Below are 21180 nucleotides of genomic sequence, written 5' to 3'. Positions count from 1 at the left end.
TACAAATATTAATTGATATATATTCTTTTAAAAATCATAGTTGGGAAATAAATGTTTGAGATAACTGATATCTCTGGTGACATTGATGTAAATAATTTCCTCTTCTGGTAAGGAAATAGTCTTTCTTTCATAAAAACTAAGTGAAATTAATTATTTTAAGAGCTATATTGAGAGATGACAGGACATAGCTAGTTCTCATCAGAACACTAACTGGATTTGTCCTCAAATTTCTAAATTCTTTTTTTGACTCGTAGCCTTAGCTTCATCATCTTTTAAATGAAGCTAGTAATAGTTATCTTGCAGGGTTATTTAGGAGTTTAGTAATAGTTACCTTGCAGGGTTTTTGGGGGGTTTAGAGATCATGATTGTATATACTTAGCGCTTCAGTTCTCAACAAGGAGTAACTTTTTACTTTTGATTTGTTTCTATTTGTTAGCCCAGTGACCTAAAGAATAAAAGAGAGTATAAGAACTATTAGAATGTGATTATAGAAAATGTTAGTGCAAAGTTAAAATATTTTAATTGATATAACTTTTAAGTTGCATGCCAGTTTTCTTTATACCTAATATAACAACTGCAATGAGAAAATATAATTTATACTGTCTTATACAGATGTTCCTTGACTTAATGGAGTTATATTCCAATAAACATGTCAAAGGTTGAAAATACCATAAGTCAAATGTATTTTACTATACCTAAGCTACTGTGTATTATAACTGAGCAACATAGTACGCTGTAGAGTATTGGTTTTGTCCTCATGATCCCATGGCTCACTGGAAACTGGCTTGCTGCCACTGCATAGAATCATACAAGAGTATTATATCGCATATCACCAGCCCATGGTAAGATCAGAATTCAAAGTATGGTTTTTACTGAAATGTATCAAGTTAATACCTTAAAAGAATAATAAGCAATATTGTGCTCACTGCAGTTTTAAAAACAAGCATCTTTTAAAGTCCTATTTGATAAGAGAGTCTTCCTTTAAATTTTCTTCTTTAATAAGTCCAGTTAATAACTCTAGGTCTGTTCTTCTAGGTAACACGTGAATCTTCTGTAAGAGGAGTCCATTAGTAATTACCTGTCTTCAATCTTGTTCCCTTTTTCAGTCTGTGCTCCGCAAAACAGTGATCTTTACAAAGCCCTGCTCTGATAATACTTCTTACCTTTGCTTCTATTTCTCTGTTCCTCTGTTGGGCATTAAACAACTGTTGAGTGTTATCAATGTGCCAGACAGGAAGGAAAATAAGCCAGGATCCTTACAGACCAGTCTGTGTCTTTGATTAGCTCATCTTTTGATGTATCCAAGCCAAGGTGTTAACTTCAGAATTCTGCCATTGACTCTGCAGGTTCTTTTTAACAGCCAACTAAGCCATCAGGAAAAACTCATTTTGCCTCATAAATCCTAATTCATTTAACTTCTACCTTCCAACTCCAGTTCCACACTGGTTGATTAACTTCTTAAGGCAACATAGATAATTACTTAACATAGGTGTGGTAAATGTGGCAAGATTTTAGCATTTGGTCCTTTCATAGTAAATCATTACCTCTGTTTGTTTTCATCTTCAGTTCTGGATATTTAAAAGCCAAACAGTACATGGAAGAAGAAAACTATGACAAAATCATAAGTGAATGCTCAAAAGAAATAGAAGCTCAAGGCAAATACATGGCAGAAGCATTATTACTCCGGGCTACCTTCTACCTGCTTATTGGCAATGCCAATGCAGCCAAACCTGATTTAGATAAGGTCATCAGTTTGAAAGAAGCTAATGTGAAGGTACATTTTGAACTGCATGTGCATGTGAAAAATTTAATAAATAGAAATGATGCTTTTATAGATATTTTGCCAGCTATTTTAGCATTTTACTTGTCATTCTCCAAAAGGGTATTTTTGCTTCAGATGAAATTATACCTAATGCTGAAAAAATAGGAGTAGTGAATCTAAAAGATAAATATTAATAATATGTATCTTCAACTAGGAAAGTAATTTTTTTTGTAACATCTAGTAGTTTCAGCTTCCCAGTGTAGCTATTTCCTACTGTATTGGACTATGTTTGGATAATGATAAGGATAATGTAGCAATGTTATTGGTACTACTGTAGGTAGCTTGAGATCCATAATACCAGATTATAAACATGTTTAATGAGACTAAACAAATAAGAAGAAAGGTTATAGGAAGAAAAAAAAACAGGTTCTAAAACTACAATATATTTTGTGTTATAGGAAGGAAATAATGATTCTAAAAATGTGATATATACCTATACTGAAATTTTTTGTAGTTGTGTGGTTGGGATAGCTTTTCATTTTCCAAGTGTTCTTAATGTGTTTGTGATAATTTTCATAATTAAGATGGGGATATCTTGAATTACATGATTCTTTTACTTAGTGCTACAAGACACAACTTAGCCAACTGTTAACTACATTCCTTCTTAGTGTTATAATCTCTGTAGCCTGTTTCTTCATTGAATTAAGTGAACTCAGTAGTTTCTTTCACTTCCAAATGAATCATTCATATATTGGGGAATATAAAAGTTGTTTTTAAAGCTTAAAATTTGTAAAAGTTTCAAAATTAGATTTTCTAGTTGACGATAACTTCCTAATGTGTTTCCTGCTGATATTTGTGAAGACTTGTGATCTATTATTTCTTTGGGTTTTGTTTGTTTGTTTGTTTGTTTGTTTGTGGTACTAGAGATTGAACCCAGGGGTGTTTTACCACTGACCTACATCCCCAGCCCCTTTTTATTTTTTTGAAACAGGGCATTAAACTTTTTTTTTTTTAAGAATGTGGGGAGCCATTCTCGTTTTATATATACATGTAATTGACCTACATAGTGTTGCTTTGAACAAATATTTTTTTATTTTTTTAGGGCTAGGGATTGAACCCAGGGCCTTGTGCATGCGAGGCAAGCACTCTACCTTGATATAACTGAGCTATATCCCTAGCCCCTATTTGTTTTTTTAATCAGAACTTTTAATTAACAGCAAGTAGTAAAGATGTCTGCTATATGCCATGTATAAAATTAACCCAGAATGGATCAGATTTCCAAATGTAAGAGCTTAGAATATAAAACTCTTAGAAGAAAACAGATGAGTAAATGCTTATTATAATACTATTAGGCAGGGGTTCCTGAGGTATGACACTGAAAACACAAATAGCCAAAAAAAGATAACTGGACTTCATCAAAATTAAAAACTTTTATGTTTGACAATAGAGTTTTACTCAGCCACAAAGAAGAATGAAATAATGGCATTTGCTGGTAAATGGATAGGAATGGAGATAACTATGCTAAGCGAAGTAAGCCAGGCTCAAAAAATCAAGGGTTGAATGTTTTCTTGATACATGGAAGCTAGAGCAAAATAAGGGAAAGAAGACAGTTGGAGATGAGATCGATATCAAGATATAGGGGGATATCAGTGGAATAGAAGGAAGAGAACAAGAGGGAAGGAGGAAGGAAGGGAAAGGGGAAGAAATTTGGAATGTGTTTAACAAAATCATGTTATAGTCACATGTAAAGGTACCAAAGGAAATTTCACCTTTATGTTTATGTAGAAAGCATTAGTGAAAAATAAATAAAGGATTGAAAAGATTAGAGTTGAGGAGAGAAAATAGGGAGCGAGAGAAAGGGGAAAAGGGGGAGTGGGAATTGAAACCATATTCCTTGTATAAATAATTTTATCAATGAACCCAAATACTGTGTATAATTATACTGCTCTAATTAAAATTTTTTTAAAAACTTTTGTATAAAAAAGAGAAAAACACCTTCCATAGAATGGGAGAAAACACTCATAGATTATTTATCTGGTAAGGGCTTGTAATGGCTAGTAATAACATGAAAATATATATGCTTACCATCAGTAGTTATTAGGAAAATGTAAATCAAAAGCACAATGAGAGCTGGGCATATTGGCAAATAGCTGTAATCCTAGCTGTTTGGGAGGCTGAGGCAGGGAAGTTCCAGGCTAACTTGAACAACTTATTGAGACCCTTTCTCAAATTAAGGGGATAGGTAGGGGTTTTAAAAAAAAAAAAAAAAAAGGCTCAATGGTAGAGCACTTGCCTGTACGAAGTCCTGGGTTCAGTCTCCAGAATGGTGATGAGGGGACCACAATGAGATGTCACTTCATTCCTACTTGGATAGCTATATAGTAAAAACAGACAATAGGATGTAAGTCAAAAAGATGGATAATAGCATTGGTAAGGATGTAGAAAAATTGAAACCTTCTGTTGCTGGTGAGAATGTAAAATGGTAGAACCTTTTTGCCAGTTTCTTAAAAAGTTAAATATACAGTTACCATGTAATCCAACAGTTTCACTCCTCAGTATATACCAGATGTATCCATGAATGTTCATAGCATTGTTATTCATGATAACTAAAGATAGAAGGAACCCCCGTGTCCATCAAGTGATGAATGGATAAATAAAACGTGATATATCTTTACAATGAAATGTTATTCAGCCATAAAAAAAAGGATGGATAATATATGCTATGACACACATGAACTTTAAAAGCATTTGCTAAATGAAAGAAGCAGTATTAAAAAAAAAAAAAGACCACGTTATATATGAAACATCCAGAATATGCAAGTCCATAGAAATGAAAAGGAGATGAGTGGTTTTTTCAAGGGATAGAGAGTAGGAGAGAATGAAGTGGCTGTTAACATGTATGGAGTTTTTTTGGTGGGGGAGGGGGATGATGGAATATTCTGAATGATCCATGCACAGTCTAGTGATAGTGATACTAAAAACAACTGTTGACATGTACACTTTAAAGGGATGACCTTTATAGCATGTAAATTCCATCAGTTTGTTTTTTCAAACAACTAAATTGTGTGGCGGGGGGAGTAATGATGAACCTTTTCTTTGGGGTCCATAGCTTCGAGCAAACGCCCTCATCAAAAGAGGCAGCATGTACATGCAACAGCAGCAGCCTTTGCTGTCTACTCAGGATTTTAACATGGCTGCTGACATTGATCCTCAGAATGCAGATGTTTATCACCACCGAGGACAGGTAAATTTGTTTCTCACCTAGAGTTCTGATCTATAGATTGAGTTATTGGTAAACAGTTTTGAGAATTTCTTGATTTTCTTACATCATTTCCAATAGCTGTGAAAAAAATTATAATAGTTTACAATTTGAATTGGCCTTTACTTAATTCATCTTGAACATTTGTCTTAATTATAGGTTAGTTTATTGTTTCTACAAATTAATTCGGTATTGAATAATTACTACATACTGAATATTAGCTATGATAACAGAAGAGACACTGGGTACCTATTGACATTTAGTTTTATTATTTTGAATTGCATTTATGTATTTTTTCCCTAGCTGAAAATACTGCTTGATCAAGTTGAAGAAGCAGTGGCAGATTTTGATGAATGTATTAGATTAAGACCTGAGTCTGCTCTGGCACAAGCTCAGAAATGTTTTGCATTGGTAAGTACTACTTTGTTTTGTAATTCCTAATTATTTTTATTTGCAGGGTCAACAGAAATGAGTATCTCATTGTCTTTCAGAAAAATCTGTTTTTCACCCAAAGGATGACTACAGGGGGTACAGAATACTAATAAGCATATATGTTAACTCATATATACCTCCTGTATTTCTCTAGGTGTTTTGAGTTTATCTTGACAGATATTTGATCCTGGGTTTATGCTGTCCTAAACAGAACTGGTCTGCTTTTCTAGAATAGAACAGCATAGGAAAAAAAAAGCATTTTGAGGAAATAGTTTATAATCATGACCACATAACTGTTGTATTTGTTCTTCCTTTATAGAGCTGTTCCTTGACACTCAGAAACACAAAACTGAAAAGGTGAATTTATTAAAATTAAGTAACCAGAGTCCTAGAAGAATTTTCCTTTTAAAAAAAGAAATTGCATTTACAATATAAACACACTCATAGATGAAAAATGAGACAAAAATTTATCAAGTTAAAAATTCCCCCATGTTGCCGGGCATGGTGGTGCACACACATAATCCCAGCGGTTCAGGAGGCTGAGGCAGGAGGATCATGAGTTCAAAGCCTGCCTCAGCAAGAGTGAGGCACTGAGCAACTCAGTGAGACCCTACTCTAAATAAAATACAAAATAGGGCTGGGGGGGGGGGTGGCTCTGTAGTCAATTGTTCCTGAGTTCAATCCCTGGTACTCCCCCACCCCCCCCCAAAAAAAAAAAATTCCTCCATGTAGCTGGGCACACTGGCGCAAACCTGTAATTGCCAAATTTGAGGCTAGCTCTTTGGTTCCCTGCTGCTGTGATATTTCCTTGAAACCCTTTGGGCACAACAAATTATAACAAATCACCTGCTTTTCTGGAAAGAATTATGTAATTTTGTGTTTTCTATAATATGTTCTAGAAGTTGTTGAATTCTTGGTTTGACAGATATGTTTTGTTTTTTTTAAATAGTATCGCCAGGCATATACAGGAAACAATTCTTCACAAATCCAGGCAGCTATGAAAGGTTTTGAAGAGGTCATAAAGAAATTTCCAAGGTGTGCTGAAGGCTATGCACTGTATGCTCAGGTAAATGTGATTTTTCAACAACAAATTTTTAAAGAACTGCATTTGTATGCTGAATCTCAGTATGGAAAACAGTGCTACCTGATTGCAGCTTTTTGCTGTTTCTCGTGGCACCCCCAGGATTGTCTTAATTCACTCAGGAGAGACTAAGATGTTGCAGAGTTGAGAAAACATGACCCTAAACTCATAGTGTGGTGAAATTTATGGCAAACATTTCTTTTGTGTTTTCATTTGGATCTGATTCATAAAAAATAATTACCTTAGGAAAATTTATTGTTTGTAATTGGATGGGGAAAATATTCATGGAGAGGTGTTTTATTTTTCCTTGACGTTTTTACCCAGGCTGGGTATTTTAAGGCTACCTTGAAGTTCTGAGCTCAAGTGATTCTCCTAAGTGCTGTGATTACGGGCACCTTCCACTGTACCCAGCATAGGAAGAATTTTCTTGTTGTTTAATCATTGTCCTTTTAAATGGTTAGCTAGGCTTTTTAATTTAATTTAATGGCTTATTTTAATTTCTTTTCGGTTTGTCTAAAATTTTTGATGCTTTATTGTTATAGGACTGAAGCTATGAAAAGTAGAATTTAAACTTGAATTTAACCTTTTAGTTGAGTCTGAAATTGAAAAATTAATAATTTTTTTTCTTTTTTTTGCTGTTTTTTACAAATGTCTTTAATTTATGAGTCACTCAATGGAACATGACTTAAAAACAGGTTCTGAACTGACAAGAAAGAATAGAGCAAGCATATGAATTTGATGGCATATAGCTAGAGCAGTAAAACATAAATGCTACAAATGTTTCACAGCATATTTTTATGGTAAAATCACTAAATATAAATTGCATTCAATACTTAGTAACTTGGAAATAGGCAGAATTGTTTGACAATTGGGAAAATTTGTATTACCCTTTTAGCAACATCTATTATCTTGGTTTAAGATGACTTGAAAATAAATAATAATCACCTTTTTCAATAAAAATGATGAGCTTCTTAATGCTTCAGTTATACTTTGCCCCCTCTGAGTCTTTCAGGTTGTAAATTGATTTTGGTATCTGCATAAATTGGCAATCTCATCAGTCTATAGATTTTCTGACTCTCTTTATTACAAAAAATGTTTATTTCCCCACAAACATCACAGAACTCAAAAAACATTTAAAAATTAATAACCCTGATAGATTCCTCTCCCTACACCATTCTTTTTTCTTTTTAAGTCCCCCCTCCCAACCATCCTTAAGGTAGCCTATTTTAGTTTTAGTTTTCTTCATGCTGTCTTGAGGCAGGTTATAAGGAAATTTAGGGAGGGACCTTCACATCGCTGCATTATCAGGATTGAAATTATGGGATATGAAACAGTCCAGAAGTCATTTAACCTCAGTTTGAAATAATGTTATTTCTTAGTCATAGTTCTTTATAGTTCCTGGGATAATAAAATATGAAACATTGGTTGCTAGTTACATATAAAAATTTTATAGAATGTGTCAAAGTTCAAATAAGGCCATTGTACATTTTTATCAGATGACATTTGTATTAATTGGGTATACTGGGGGTTATACCTTAATTAGTAACAGACCAGAAAGTGTCACTACCATCATGGAATTTAGAAGGGCTTTTTTGGGTGCAGATTTCTATGAGGAGCTAAGGTAGCAAAGGCCACTGAGTAGCTTTAAAGAAACCAATACGATCAACAACTTTTCTGCAAAGTTTTTTTTTTTTTTTTTAAATATTTATTTATTTTGTGGTTCTGGGGTTTGAACCCAGGGGTGTTCTACCAAGATACACACCCTCAACCATTTGTTACTTTGAGATAGGATCCCAATAAGTTACCAGTACTGTCCTCAAATTTGTGATCTTTCCTCAATCTCCTGAGTCACTGGGATTACAGTGTGTGCTACCATGCCCTGCTTCTGCAGAGCTTTTCTTACTTGCACATTCCCTTTCAGTGTTACACCTTCAAAATTGGTTTGACTTGACTTATATGAACTGTCTTATTAGCATACGCATTATGACAGTGTATTTGCACTGAAATTTTAAATTTTTTATTTACATAGTTAAATGTAATGTAACTTTTATACATATACACATATATTTAAATGTAAGTTCTACTTCCAGTAGTTCCACAAATATAATTAAATACATTAACTGTTTTTAATCCTCAAGACTTGGGCTTAAACACTAAGAACTCTGAAAGTTCTGAGCATGACCTGGTATCCATATAATCTATTTTTGACATGAAATTTGTGTAAAAGTACCTGATTACTGGTGCATTGGTGCTTGCCTATAATCCTAGCTACTTGGGAGGCTTAGATAAGGAGGATCAAAAAGTTCAAGGCCAATCTAGGCAATTTATTGAGACCATATGTCAAAATAAAAAATATAAAGGACTGGGGTTGTAGCTCAGTGGTAGACCATCCCTCTACCCATAGTGTCCCATCCCCCCACCCTCAAATTACTTGATGTCTGCTTTTATTATCAGTCATCTTTTAAGGAATGACTAACAGTTAACACATACAGGTTAACTTATTGACTTATCCTTCCAAGTGAGTATTGCCCTTAAGATATATATTATAATAAATTATGAGTAAGCAGACGAACATACTTGTGAGATTGTAATATTAGAACTGTCACTCAGAGTGGGATTTTCTTATTCCACAATTTCCCATATTTTCTGGTTATATATAACTACTTTCAAAAATGAGAGGACAGTTAAGATTTCATATTTATACCAGTGCCACCTAGAAACTCCAGTAATTAAGGTGTAAAATTTAATTCAGTTTAAATAACAATTATTTAAAACATAATTTGGTAATGAATGGATAAATGAAGTAAATATTAATAATAATAAGCAATATACTCTTAACTGTTTAGGTTAACAGTTTCTTTAATATAACTGAAGTATCTCCTCACATAGGCATTAACAGATCAACAGCAGTTTGGTAAAGCTGATGAAATGTATGATAAATGTATTGATTTGGAACCAGATAATGCCACAACATATGTTCATAAAGGGTATGTATTTTTGTGGTTCTGTTTGTTCCAATAAGATACTAAATTTCTCCTTCATTGTAATAAAGTGGGTTTCTTTTGGCCTTTGAGGAATGGGACTGTGGTATCTGTGAGTTCATCAACCAGTTTCCTAACACTTATAAATGCTGTTTCATTCTTATATAAAATTAATAAATGTCCTATTTTTTACCCTAGGTTAAGGGTTTCAATTTTACTTCAAAGCATCCTGTCAAACATTACTTATATCAAAATAGGAAAAATACAGAGTGTGCATTTCTATCCTTGTGTACTTAAATATAAGAAACTTCAGGCTGGGGTTGTGGTTCAGTGGTAGAGTGCTTGTCTAGCATGCATGAGGCACTGGGTTCTATCCTCAGTACCACATAAAAATAAAGATATTGTGTCTACCTAAAACTAAAAAATAAATACTAAAAAGAAAAAAGAAACCTCGCTTAAAAATGTAAAAATTAAGGAATGCAAGGCAAGTCAATAATGGATCTCAAGCCAGGCGTGGTGGCACACATCTGTAATCCCAGCGACTTGGGAGGCTGAAGCAGGAGGAATGAGAGTTCAAGCCCAGCCTCAGCAATTTAGCAAGGCCCTAAGCAACTCAGTAAGACCCTGTCTCTAATAAAATATAGGAAAGGGCTGGGGATGTGGTTCAGTGGTTAAGCACCCCTGGGTTCAATCCTTTGGTACAAATAATAATAATGGATCCCAGACCATTGGATACTATTGTGTTGTGTGTGTGTGTTGTTGTGATGGTGCTGGGAATTGAATCCAGGGCCTTACAAGCTCATGCTCTACTGCTGAGCTACACCCCTAGCCCAAATGTGTTTTGTTTTTGTTTTTTTCTCTTTAATAAGGAACTTAGACTATAAAACCAGTAATAGGTTGGGAAAAAATCCACACACAATGTGATGCTGATTATGTACTGCTTTGAGTAGTTTTTATTTATAAGTCAAAATAAAATTTATTGAGGATGGAAATTGTGTAATACATTTGTGTTTCTGTTGATACTGAGCCATGGTCACATGACTGCTTTTTTGCATTTGCAGTTTACTTCAGCTTCAGTGGAAGCAAGATTTGGATAGAGGTTTGGAGCTTATCAGCAAAGCTATTGAAATTGATAACAAATGTGATTTTGCATATGAAACCATGGGAACTATTGAAGTGCAAAGGTAATTCTAGAGTCTGTTCTTAGCAAGTTTTTGGCAGCTCCATAGGATACCTTGTTGTTCTCATTACATACATGTAGTTATGCCTATTGATGCAAGCTTCCTTTGAAACTATGTAACTTTCAATTGCCTCATTTTATCATTTTTTAAAATTAAAAATCACACTTGTAAAAGTTGTATAAGTTAAATTTATGCATTAGAAACAGAAACTAAGTCTTCCTCTAATATCTGTCCTGTATTCTTTCCTCTTTTCACCTGATTCATGTTGGAAGGAAAAAAAAGAACACATGTAATGTGCTAATATTTTAGGGAGTATAGAACAAGAAAGATTGATAGCCAGATTGCCATGAGATCTGTATTCTACAAAGCAGCAGACAAGGAACAAGCAAGTAGGCAAGTTGCAACATCTTCTGAACCCCCATGAGTTTTCTCTCAAATTGGGGTTGTATCAAATTATTTTTTTCCAACTCTTGACTTCCCATAACTTCTTGTTTTATATCCAGAGTTGCTTTTAAAGGTCTACGTTTACAGGTATAATTGTTGAAGCATGGGACTTATTGTAGTACAGATCTTAATGGTGGCATTGCCTTCCATTTGAGTCCCTATTTTAGGTCAAGTACTGAACTTGAGGTGTTTTCCAAATATTACTTAAATTAATTGATCTATACCCTGCTCTTTATAAAGATGGAGAATATAAAATCCTGAGTTCAGGTGAACAGTGCAGAAACTAATGCCCAGACAGATAGGTTAACATGGTTACACAGTGAGTCAGGAACAAATACAAAATTCAAGTCCATATTTCACCGATGCCAGAATTGCTAATCCCGTCACTATCATTGGTTAGGAATTTGCACAGTATCTCTTAATTCCCCGTCATTCTGGCTTCCTGGGATCCTTTTCCTGCTACAGAGAGACAGACTAATGAATTATGTGGTTTTTTTGAATCATTCTGTACTGACAGTTGCATGTAAATAGTTATAATTTGTTAATTTGAATAATATATTCTCTTACTAGAATAGGGTATTTGTTCTTAATTGTTTTTGAGCAGAGTTATGAATCTTTTTAGAAAGGTGAATCTATAAAAAGACTTTGCATTTAAGGTGTTTGTAAATCCTGCTGAGACCCCTTATTTAATCAAGTGGTTTGGTGAAATTTTAGTTAATTATTCTTTTAAGAATTCCATTGTAAGGGCTGGGATTTTAGCTCAGGGATAGAGCACTTGCCTACTATGTGTGAGGCCCTGGGTTCAATCCTCAGCACCACATAAAAATAAATAAATAAAATAAAGGTCTTATGTCCACCTACAATTAAAAAACAAGAATTCCATTGTAAATCTTGCTTTACATTTAAATAAAACTAATGTGAATGAATGAATAAAATCCCTGATTATGCTAGTATTTAGCATATCTACTAGCTGTTAATCTAATATCTGAACTCCTAAAAAAAGGTTTTGTTTTTTTTTTTTAATAAGTCTATCAGGGCTGGGATTGTAGCTCAGTGTTTGCCTAGCACATGTGAGGCATTGTATTCAATTCTCAGCACTACATATAAATAAATAAATAAGGTCTATCAACAACTTAGACTTTTTTTTTTTATATATATTTTTTTTATCAGGGTCTGGGACAGTGGCTCAGTAGTAGTGCACTTGCCTGGCATAGTGAGGCACTGGGTTCGATTCTCAGCACCACATATAAATAAAGGTTTATCAACAACTAAACAAAAAAATTTTTGTTAAAAAAAAAGACCCCTTTATGATATATCAAGAACTATGTAATGTTTTGAACAACCAACAATAAAAAAAAGACCCCTTTAAAAAAATAAATCAATCATATAGGCATATGTTGTAGTGAATGGTCACTCTAGAGGTTCCTCCTCTTAAGAGTCTAAGTCTCTAGTTATATTTATTAAGTATTTCTTTTTGGATTACGTACCTGTATGTACATTTACATAGTTAAAACAATAACAATTGTTTCTCATTAACTGTATAAAGCCTAGCCACACTTAAGACTGTTAAGAGGTCAGTTTTATCTTATTGCCCAAGCATATTCATCTGTTTACTCAAAAAAAAAAAAACAGTAATTATCAGCCATAATACTAGGTTCTGGAACTTGAAAGTAAGATTATGATGTAAATAAATACACATTCATCTAACTATGCATGGAATTAAATAGAACTATGGGCCCATAGCTGGTAAAGCAGCTCATTCCCTGTTTTTGGAAGGGAAAATATTTTTCATGAGGATATGGTATTTGAACTAAGCCTTACAAAGGTGAGGATTTGACCAGAATCAGGCAAATGGGCAATAAATAGTCTGAGTGTTGTATGCAGGAATGAGTGTGTGGCAGAGTCAAAGAATGGAGATTTGTTTGTCCCTTTGTTACTGAAGTAGAAGTGCATGGGATTGGGTTTAGGGTGGTAAGAGAGGAGGTAGAAAGAAGGTGGGCTTGCATAAACCTTCAAAGTTAAGGCCCCTGAAGGAAAGGCTTCAATTCTCTGAGGTGGTCCCTGCTTTCTAAAGGAGCCTGTGTTTCACCAGAAACATGAAAACTTGAGGAACCAAACAGAATTATGATTTTAAATAACCTATATGATTTAAGTGTAGCCCCTTATCTATAAACAATGTAAGAGGTATAATGGAAGCACACAGTATTTGTAAAAGTAGTTAACATTCCCTGAGTGTTTTCATTGTGCTAGACACTTTTCTTTATTTTATGAAAGAAGTTATCTTATTGGAATCATAGTTGAAACTTAGTTTGTCAGACTTCATGTAGCAGCACTTATAGACTTTATTAGATACTGTGAAATGCCTGTTTAATATGAGCATTTTAAACATTTTGTTCTTTTAGAGGAAACATGGAGAAAGCCATTGACATGTTCAACAAAGCTATTAACCTGGCCAAATCAGAAATGGAGATGGCTCATCTGTATTCACTTTGCGATGCTGCCCATGCCCAGACAGAAGTTGCAAAGAAATACGGATTAAAACCACCAACATTATAAAACAAGGGGAAAGGAGACTGACGTTCTTTTTAAAAGAAGTTTACCCCCTCTTCAACGAACCCTAAGGACACTCATGAACTGTGTTGAATGGTGGAAACTTAGTATTCCCCTTTGTGGTGTTGTCATTCTTTACCTGTTTCATGTTTAGGTGTTGTGGGCGTGGCTGTTGAAGGAAGTTCACAGTCTTGCAGCTTTTATTCCCTGTGCAACAAAAGCTTAGAACCTGTTAAAGGGATATTAAAACAAAGTTGCATAGTAATAATTTGGCCATGCAAATAAAAACTTTGATTTGTTGATTCAGTTTTTTTTTTTTTAAATGGGGTGGGGGTGGATTATGTTCTGGGTGATTTTGTCTAAATATATAAATATATGTGTGTGTATAATATGAGTTTTACAATATGTTGTTTTTAAATTAACACGTATATAAATAATTTCTTTTATATTCAATTAATCCTTTTTAGTTGATTTTTTTTTTTTTTTAAGGATGGAAAGCTTAAATGGGGATTACAATAAATCGAGCGATCCTTTAACCATTGCCAGCATGCACAATGCCTCTGATTCTGCAGAATTTTAGAAATTTAAAAGTCTACAACAGCTGGTTTTCATTCAGTAAATTTTGCAGGAGTCAAGATATTCTGATTGATAATCTGTACAAGAAGACTATAATGGAGAAGTGGACCAGGAAAAAAGGTAAGCTGAAATAGAAGGGTGTTCATAATTGCCAATAACTTTTTCTGCAATAAGTACTATTTTAAGCATACTTTTTTAAAAAAAAGTATAGGTTATGTGTATAGCCCAAGTAAACATGGAGTGTGTTTATGGGAGTGTTTAATTTGCTTAAATTTTCTAGTGAAGAAAATATGGCTAAGTTCAGAAAGGATGTAAGTCTTGGAGCCAGAAGAGTTGTGGGGGTTTTGGGGATTTTTTGTTTGGTTTTTCAAAACATAGTATTTTTTTGAAATGACAGGTATAGTGCTTTAGCTATGGCTACATGTGCTTAAGGAATTTTGAGCCAGTATTTTCAAAGACATTGAATACATGCAGAGTCCTTTTTTTGTATTGTGCTAACCTTAACCTCTAAGGACTAATGGCCCATTTCTAGGTCTTCACTAGGTATACTAATAGCAGATTTTTTTGTTCTGTTGGTTTTATCTGTACTCCTCCCTACTTAGGAATCACTTTAGTGTATTTCCAGTTGTTACTTTTATAGACCATCCTTTGGCTTATATGCAAAAGGATCTTTCATGTGGGGGAAGGGCTGTGTTCTTAACAGGTCTTTTGTTTTAGACATCAGATAGGGAGGGATTTATTTAAGTCTGAATATAGTAAAAGAACAAGCCTTATGTTACACTTTTCTGGAAATGAAGTCTAGTTTACATTGTTGGAAATAAAGGAACATTTACCCTCTTTAAAAGGGTGCTTTATCCTGTTGAAACCAAAAAGATTTTGTCTATAAATGCTATCTTTTTAGAAACTATTAGAAATGATTCTTCTTCCAAAGTCAGTCTTTGGAAAATATTGAGGCCACTAATAGATTTTAGTTGGGATTGTTAACATAATTTAAGATTGGGATAATGGAAAACTGGAGAGCTGTGCTTTTTTTTGTTGTTGTTCTTAAATTATGTATCTATAGGAATGTTCTACATCTCTGAATGACCTCTGGCTTTAAAAAAAAAAGTTTTTATTTGCATGGCTGCATTTACATTACCACTGACATTTTCTTCTACTCTTCTCCTTTCTTTCTCCTTGGGGTTGGGTAGAAAAAAAAAAGGAACTGAAGCATGTGCCATTTAATACTGTCATTCCAAATTCTCAGACTATTGCCTGTTGTGAAACTATTTGAAAACTGCACTGAAAGCTGCATCTGTCTGTATTTTTTTCTTTGTAAATGACCTCACATGTAAATTCACAAAATAAATATTACGTTCAAGCTTTTTAATGTATTCTTTGAACAGTAAGATAGGTAGCTTTTTATTACAGTTTTAGATAATCATTCTTTTTGAGCTCAAACTAACTTTGAAAATAGACACGTACAAGTTGGTTGGTGTGAATGGTGGTGTTTCCTGAAAGCATTCATCGTTTTTACTGTGAAACAAAGCTTTACAGAGAGCCAAGAGAGCCACGTTCCTTCAGACAGTCTATAAACAAGAGGACCATATAGTTTAACCAAACCAAGAAACATGGTTTGGTTAAAACATTTTTTATAAAAGTAATGATTTCCCTAAACTGTCTTGGTAAATTGTGTTGTATGATCTCTGTTTATAACAAAATAACTTGGGAGTAGTTAGGGAAAGGGGTGGGTAATCATTCTATCTCCAGTCCTCTACTAATTTGATTTGTAAACAAAGTGACGGAATTTTAAATTTAAAGTTTGTAAGTTTTAAAATACTGATAGGAAAAAAAAATGGTCCCCTAAAAAATATACACATCCTGTCCTTGGAACCTTACCTAAGATGGCAAAAAGGGATTTTGCAGATGTGATTTTATTGAGAGAAAATTACACATGGGAAGTGTAATGACATACCTTCTTTAAAAAAAGAAAAAAAAAATTTAATGGTACTAGGGATTGAACCCAGTGGGTTCTACCATAGAGGTCCATCCCCAGCCCTTAGTTTTGAGACAGGGTCTTCTGTTCCCAAGGCTGTGGTCTCCTACCTCAGCCTCCTGGGTCACTGCGTTATTGGCATGCACCACTGTACCTGGCCAACTTTTGTCCTTTTAAGCCACTGAGTTTATACTTCCTTACAACAGCTATAGGAAGCTAATGCTACTTTCACTATATGTGTATAAGGAGAATTATATTTCAAAGTTCTTTTTAGTATCCCAAAGTGGAACAACTTCATATGTACTGAAACTGGCCAAAGGTGATTTAGGTAGTGAATGTACACTCAAGTGATAGACTGGCATTTAAGTCAAGAGCTGGAGGTATTTGTGATTTAAAATAAGTAGGATCTTGGTATAATCACCAAGCCAAAAAAGACTGCCCTTCAGGTATAAGGTAAAAATTGAGATCCCCTTGTCAGTATCCTAGAAGAGACATCAAAAGGAAAACACCATTTTCAAGTGTTTTGGAGCTCATAATTAGGTACCATAAAAATAATGAGTGATTTAAGGTGATAGTACACAGATTATACTTGGAACTGTTACTTCTAGATGGTCTTCCTGCTGAATACCTGCTCATCACTGGGACAATAGCTGTGGTGTTTGACCCCATTCAAAGGGAGGGGAGGAGATTAAAGGTATGAGTAGGCTTAAAAGATTAAAGGTGAGGGGAATGGGAAAATAAACAAGGAGTGAAATGAATTACAGTAGATGGGGTAGAGAGAGAGGATGTGAGGGAAGGGGAGGGGGGATAGTAGGGGATAGGAAAGGTAGCAGAATACAACAATTACTAATAGGGCATTATGTAAAATTGTGGATGTGTAACCGACGTGATTCTGCAATCTGCATTTGGGGTAAAAATTGGGAGTTCATAACCCACTTGAATCTAATGTATGAAATATGATATGTCAAGAGCTTTGTAATGTTGTGAACAACCAATAAAAAAAAAAAGTGAAGTGCTAAGCAAAAAAAAAAAAAAAAAAAGGTGTGAGTAGGCTTAAGGGACATGATTCCTGTCATTCAGAGCTCAGAAACACCTAGCCCAGTTCTTTTGTTAGCAGAAGTGTTGTCCTGAAAGGGCATGGAGAGTTTTTCTAGAGCAATAGCAGGATGAAACTTTAATTCAAAGGGGAACAGGATGAATAATGGTGGGGTTCTCTGCAGAGATAACCCATACATGGCTTATCTCTGAATAACTTCTGTACTAAACAACTTTTACCTGCTTTTTTTCAATATCTGCAGTACAAGATTTTTACCCATATTTGCAACTACATTTTCCTGAATGCTGGCAGAAGACATGTGATTCCTAGGTCAGACAACAGACTTGATGATTTAGAGCACAACATGCAAGTGCCCCAGATCCTAGGGGAGGAATGTGGTGGATCTAGGTGAATATAGCACATGCAGTGGATTTTCATTGCTGCCAAACCTTTAATGAGCTGGTCACAGAAAGCTGCCTGACCAGAGACTTAAAAGAACAACTAAGGTTTAGGTAAGGAGTTTTCTACAAAATAGGGAAACAGCAATCGTGACAAAAGATCTAAGTGAAGAGACATTAAGTGCCTGAGCTGAAAATGAGCCATCCAAATTGAGTCCAGCAAAATGAGTTGTTTTTAAACTGATTGGGAGAAAGCAGTAGTGGAGCTGTATGTTATCAGAATTATGAGGACTGGGATTGTGGCTCGCATGTATGAGGCACTAGGTTTGATCCTCAGAACCACATAAAAATAAAGGTATTGCATCCATCTACAACTAAAAATTTTTAGAAAAAAAGAATTATAAACATATTTAAGACTACTTCAGGGAAAATATATAATAGAGGGGCAAAAAGTAAAACTTAGAAACAACATTAATGATGCTAGGTTTTAGTGAGGCCAAACATGTCTGCAAATGAGTCACTGACAGTCTTTGTCAGAGAAATGTCATTGTAATGGTGAAGGCATATCCTGCCTTCAGGGGTCTGAAAAGCAACTTAAATATAGGAATTGTCTGGTAAGCAGAAATGAATTTAAGAAAGTGAGTGGAAAACAAAAATTAGTCCACAAGATGGCAAGATTTAGGTTTTGTTTTGAAAGAGAAACTGAGAATGAATCTAAGGACAAGATTTAAAGGACAGAGCACAAACTAGAGTGGGGTGCTAAATAATTTCAGAAGAGCTGGTCATCACAACAGAATATTACTGCACCTTGCCCACCATGCTCCATGCTTGAAGATTCTTGTCCACTTGGTGGATTATGAACCAGTTAAATCACTGAACAAGAAGCATCCTTGTATGTATGTTTTAGTTATATGACTCTACATCGAGGGCTTCACTTTTTTATTGCTGATTTTTAACAAGAACTTTTAATCTAAAAGTACATTTTCTTCCAATAACTAGCTTTCTCTTACCTTCCAAAATTCATTCAAGAAGAAACAAAACCAAATGAAGACAATTTGATAAGTAATGTGAAACTGCAACACAAAAGCAGTTATGAGGCATAAATGAGAAGGAGCAATGTTAACTCCCTGCTGTAGTGGCAGTCAGTGCTGGTTATCTTTTCCCTTTCTGTCCCCTCACCTCATACCCACTCACCACCAAAACCTATCCAGCAGTGCTTAAAAAGGTTAGCCAGTAGAACAGAACATTCATCTTGAAACCTCAATTCTTATCTGAATCTTTTTTCACTTAGTGTACTTTACATGGACCTAACTTTTGGTAGCAACAAGGAGTTTCCCTAAATTTCACAACCAACAACTACAATAACAGGTTTAGAAACCCTGTTATTCATTCAGTTGCAACCAATGCAAAACCTACTACTACCTGTTAGTTCAGCTTCTAGATCAAAATCATTCTGCCTACCTGCATGTCCTATTTCAGCAGATCATCCTGGCTGTGAAAGATTCACTTTAAGTAGCTAAATGTGTTGCCTAAACTAGAGAGAGGTCCAAAAGGCCCCTAATAAGATATAGGTTCAACTTGTAATAGCAGCCTTTAAAAGTACTGTACAAAAATAATAATTGTGTAACTCGTTAGAAAGCTGGGGGCTGGGGTTGTGGCTTAGCTGTAGAACACTCACCTAGCATATGCGAAGCTCTGGGTTCAATCCTCAGCACCACGTATAAATAAAGTTTTTAATAAAAAAAAAAAAAAAGAAAGTTGGGAGTTAAGGGAAATGGCAGTTAAAATTTTTCTCACAGCTTCAAACTGTAATATTCTCCCACTCCAAGTGGGAATCCAGGATTCATTTTGATTAAATCTCTTTTTTAAAAAGTATTTTAAAAATATTTAATGCAAGAATATATTTGACTTGGCTTGTTCAAGATTTACATCAGTACATTTCCATACATTAGTTGATAGAACTATATAGAAAGGAAAGAAACATGTTACAGATAGGTTGTTTTCATTCTTTTTTGCTACTTGAGATCACTATGAATTCCAATTCTGGATCCTTTAGAAAAAGCAATAACATTTAATAAAAGAAGATTTAAAGCCACAGACAGCATTTAGAGTCTCTGCATATTCCTGCATGGTGAACACTTTCATACGTGCTCTTGGTAAACTAAAATAGTCAGATTATCCATGATTCTGTTATAACTCCCACTATAGGCTCATATCTGGAAAACACAATAAACCAGGCCAAAAAATCTGTGTAGAGAAATTCAAATGGTTTCAGCCATGACACAAGGATGTCAGAAGTTAATGAAACCCCTTTTCTTATGCAAAATTCCAAACTAATAATACCCCAAGTATTGAGTATCAGTAAATACCCTTTGTTCCTGCACTTCTTTAAATGGATATTACCATTTTCATTTTGTGTGTAAACTCCCCTATGTTCCACTAGTTATGAAAGCAAAGTATCTTGTACTCCATCCATAAAAACATTCATTAGATACCATTTTCTAAAAGGTAAAAACATTGACCAGGTACCACACACTTCCAAAAATAAAATGTTTCATACTCGTTATAGGAGATCCCTACTTCATTTGTTTCCTTTCATAGTCTTTGAATGCACCATAAGATCACCAGGTATAACACTAAAAGAACACGACTGAAATATAAAACCAAGTTTTAGCAAGCATCTGCCTTGTCTGTTGTAGGAATGCTACATCAATATGAAGTGTCTTTGTTTCTATAGCACCAGTGATAGCTATGATGGCTAACCATATCAAGTGTACGTGAGGATGTAGACCAACTGGCTAGCACCACTGTAAAATCATAATCACTTTGGAGAACAGTTTGGCAGTGAAATACGTATATGAGATAAACAACTTGTATAAAATGTTCTAGCTCCTTTACTTGCAACAGCCAAAAATGGAAAGTAGCCCAAATGTTCACCAACATTTAAGTGGATAAACAATTCCTTTTAAAAAAGGAATAAATAACTGTTACAAACACAGATGAATCTCCAAATAATAAAGACCAAAAGAAAAAAGTACATGTGGCATGATTCCATTTTTATATAATTCAAGAAAATGCAAACTAATCATTAGTGATAAAGTTTACCAGTGATTGTCCGAAGACAGAAGACAGGGAAACTTGCAGGTGGTAAGTGCGTTCATTGTCTTATTCCATGGTTCTTTATATATAAAATTTCACCAAATTATACACTTAATTTAAAAAGCCATTTGTCTTTTTCACTCTTGGTCTTATGAGTACACAGTGCTATTTTCCAGAAATTAAATGATATATAATGTCTTCACTCATAGCAAATAGAATATATATACTCATGTGTCTTTTGTTTAAAATTTTTACTTTATTTACTAGTATGGTGAATATCATGTAAAACCAGCAGTGTGATAGAGCAGTATTGTACCAGGTCACATGAGCCAACTTTTACACATAAATAAAAACATTAGTCCAAGAAGATTCTGAGACCAAAAGTGATTCAGAAGTTTTTCATCTA

At 34.4% G+C, this 21180-nt stretch overlaps 1 protein-coding gene across 1 annotated transcript in view; it reads left to right on the top strand.

The window, feature by feature from the left end:
• The window catches only part of Tomm70 (translocase of outer mitochondrial membrane 70), a 33544-nt gene extending 18074 nt beyond the window's left edge, over positions 1–15470 (top strand). The window contains exons 6-12 of the mRNA XM_026402414.2: positions 1567–1774; positions 4872–5006; positions 5325–5432; positions 6403–6519; positions 9424–9521; positions 10577–10699; positions 13543–15470. Of these exons, the coding sequence (XP_026258199.1) occupies positions 1567–1774; positions 4872–5006; positions 5325–5432; positions 6403–6519; positions 9424–9521; positions 10577–10699; positions 13543–13696 (943 nt within the window). The 3' untranslated portion in view covers positions 13697–15470. The remainder of the gene's footprint in view (positions 1–1566; positions 1775–4871; positions 5007–5324; positions 5433–6402; positions 6520–9423; positions 9522–10576; positions 10700–13542) is intronic.
• The last annotated feature ends 5710 nt before the right edge of the window (positions 15471–21180 follow it).

This window comes from Urocitellus parryii, chromosome 2 (assembly GCF_045843805.1).
Source record: "Urocitellus parryii isolate mUroPar1 chromosome 2, mUroPar1.hap1, whole genome shotgun sequence".
Lineage (NCBI taxonomy): Eukaryota > Metazoa > Chordata > Mammalia > Rodentia > Sciuridae > Urocitellus > Urocitellus parryii.
Note: the sequence above shows the minus strand (reverse complement) of the source record. Positions and strands in the feature narration are given on the sequence as shown.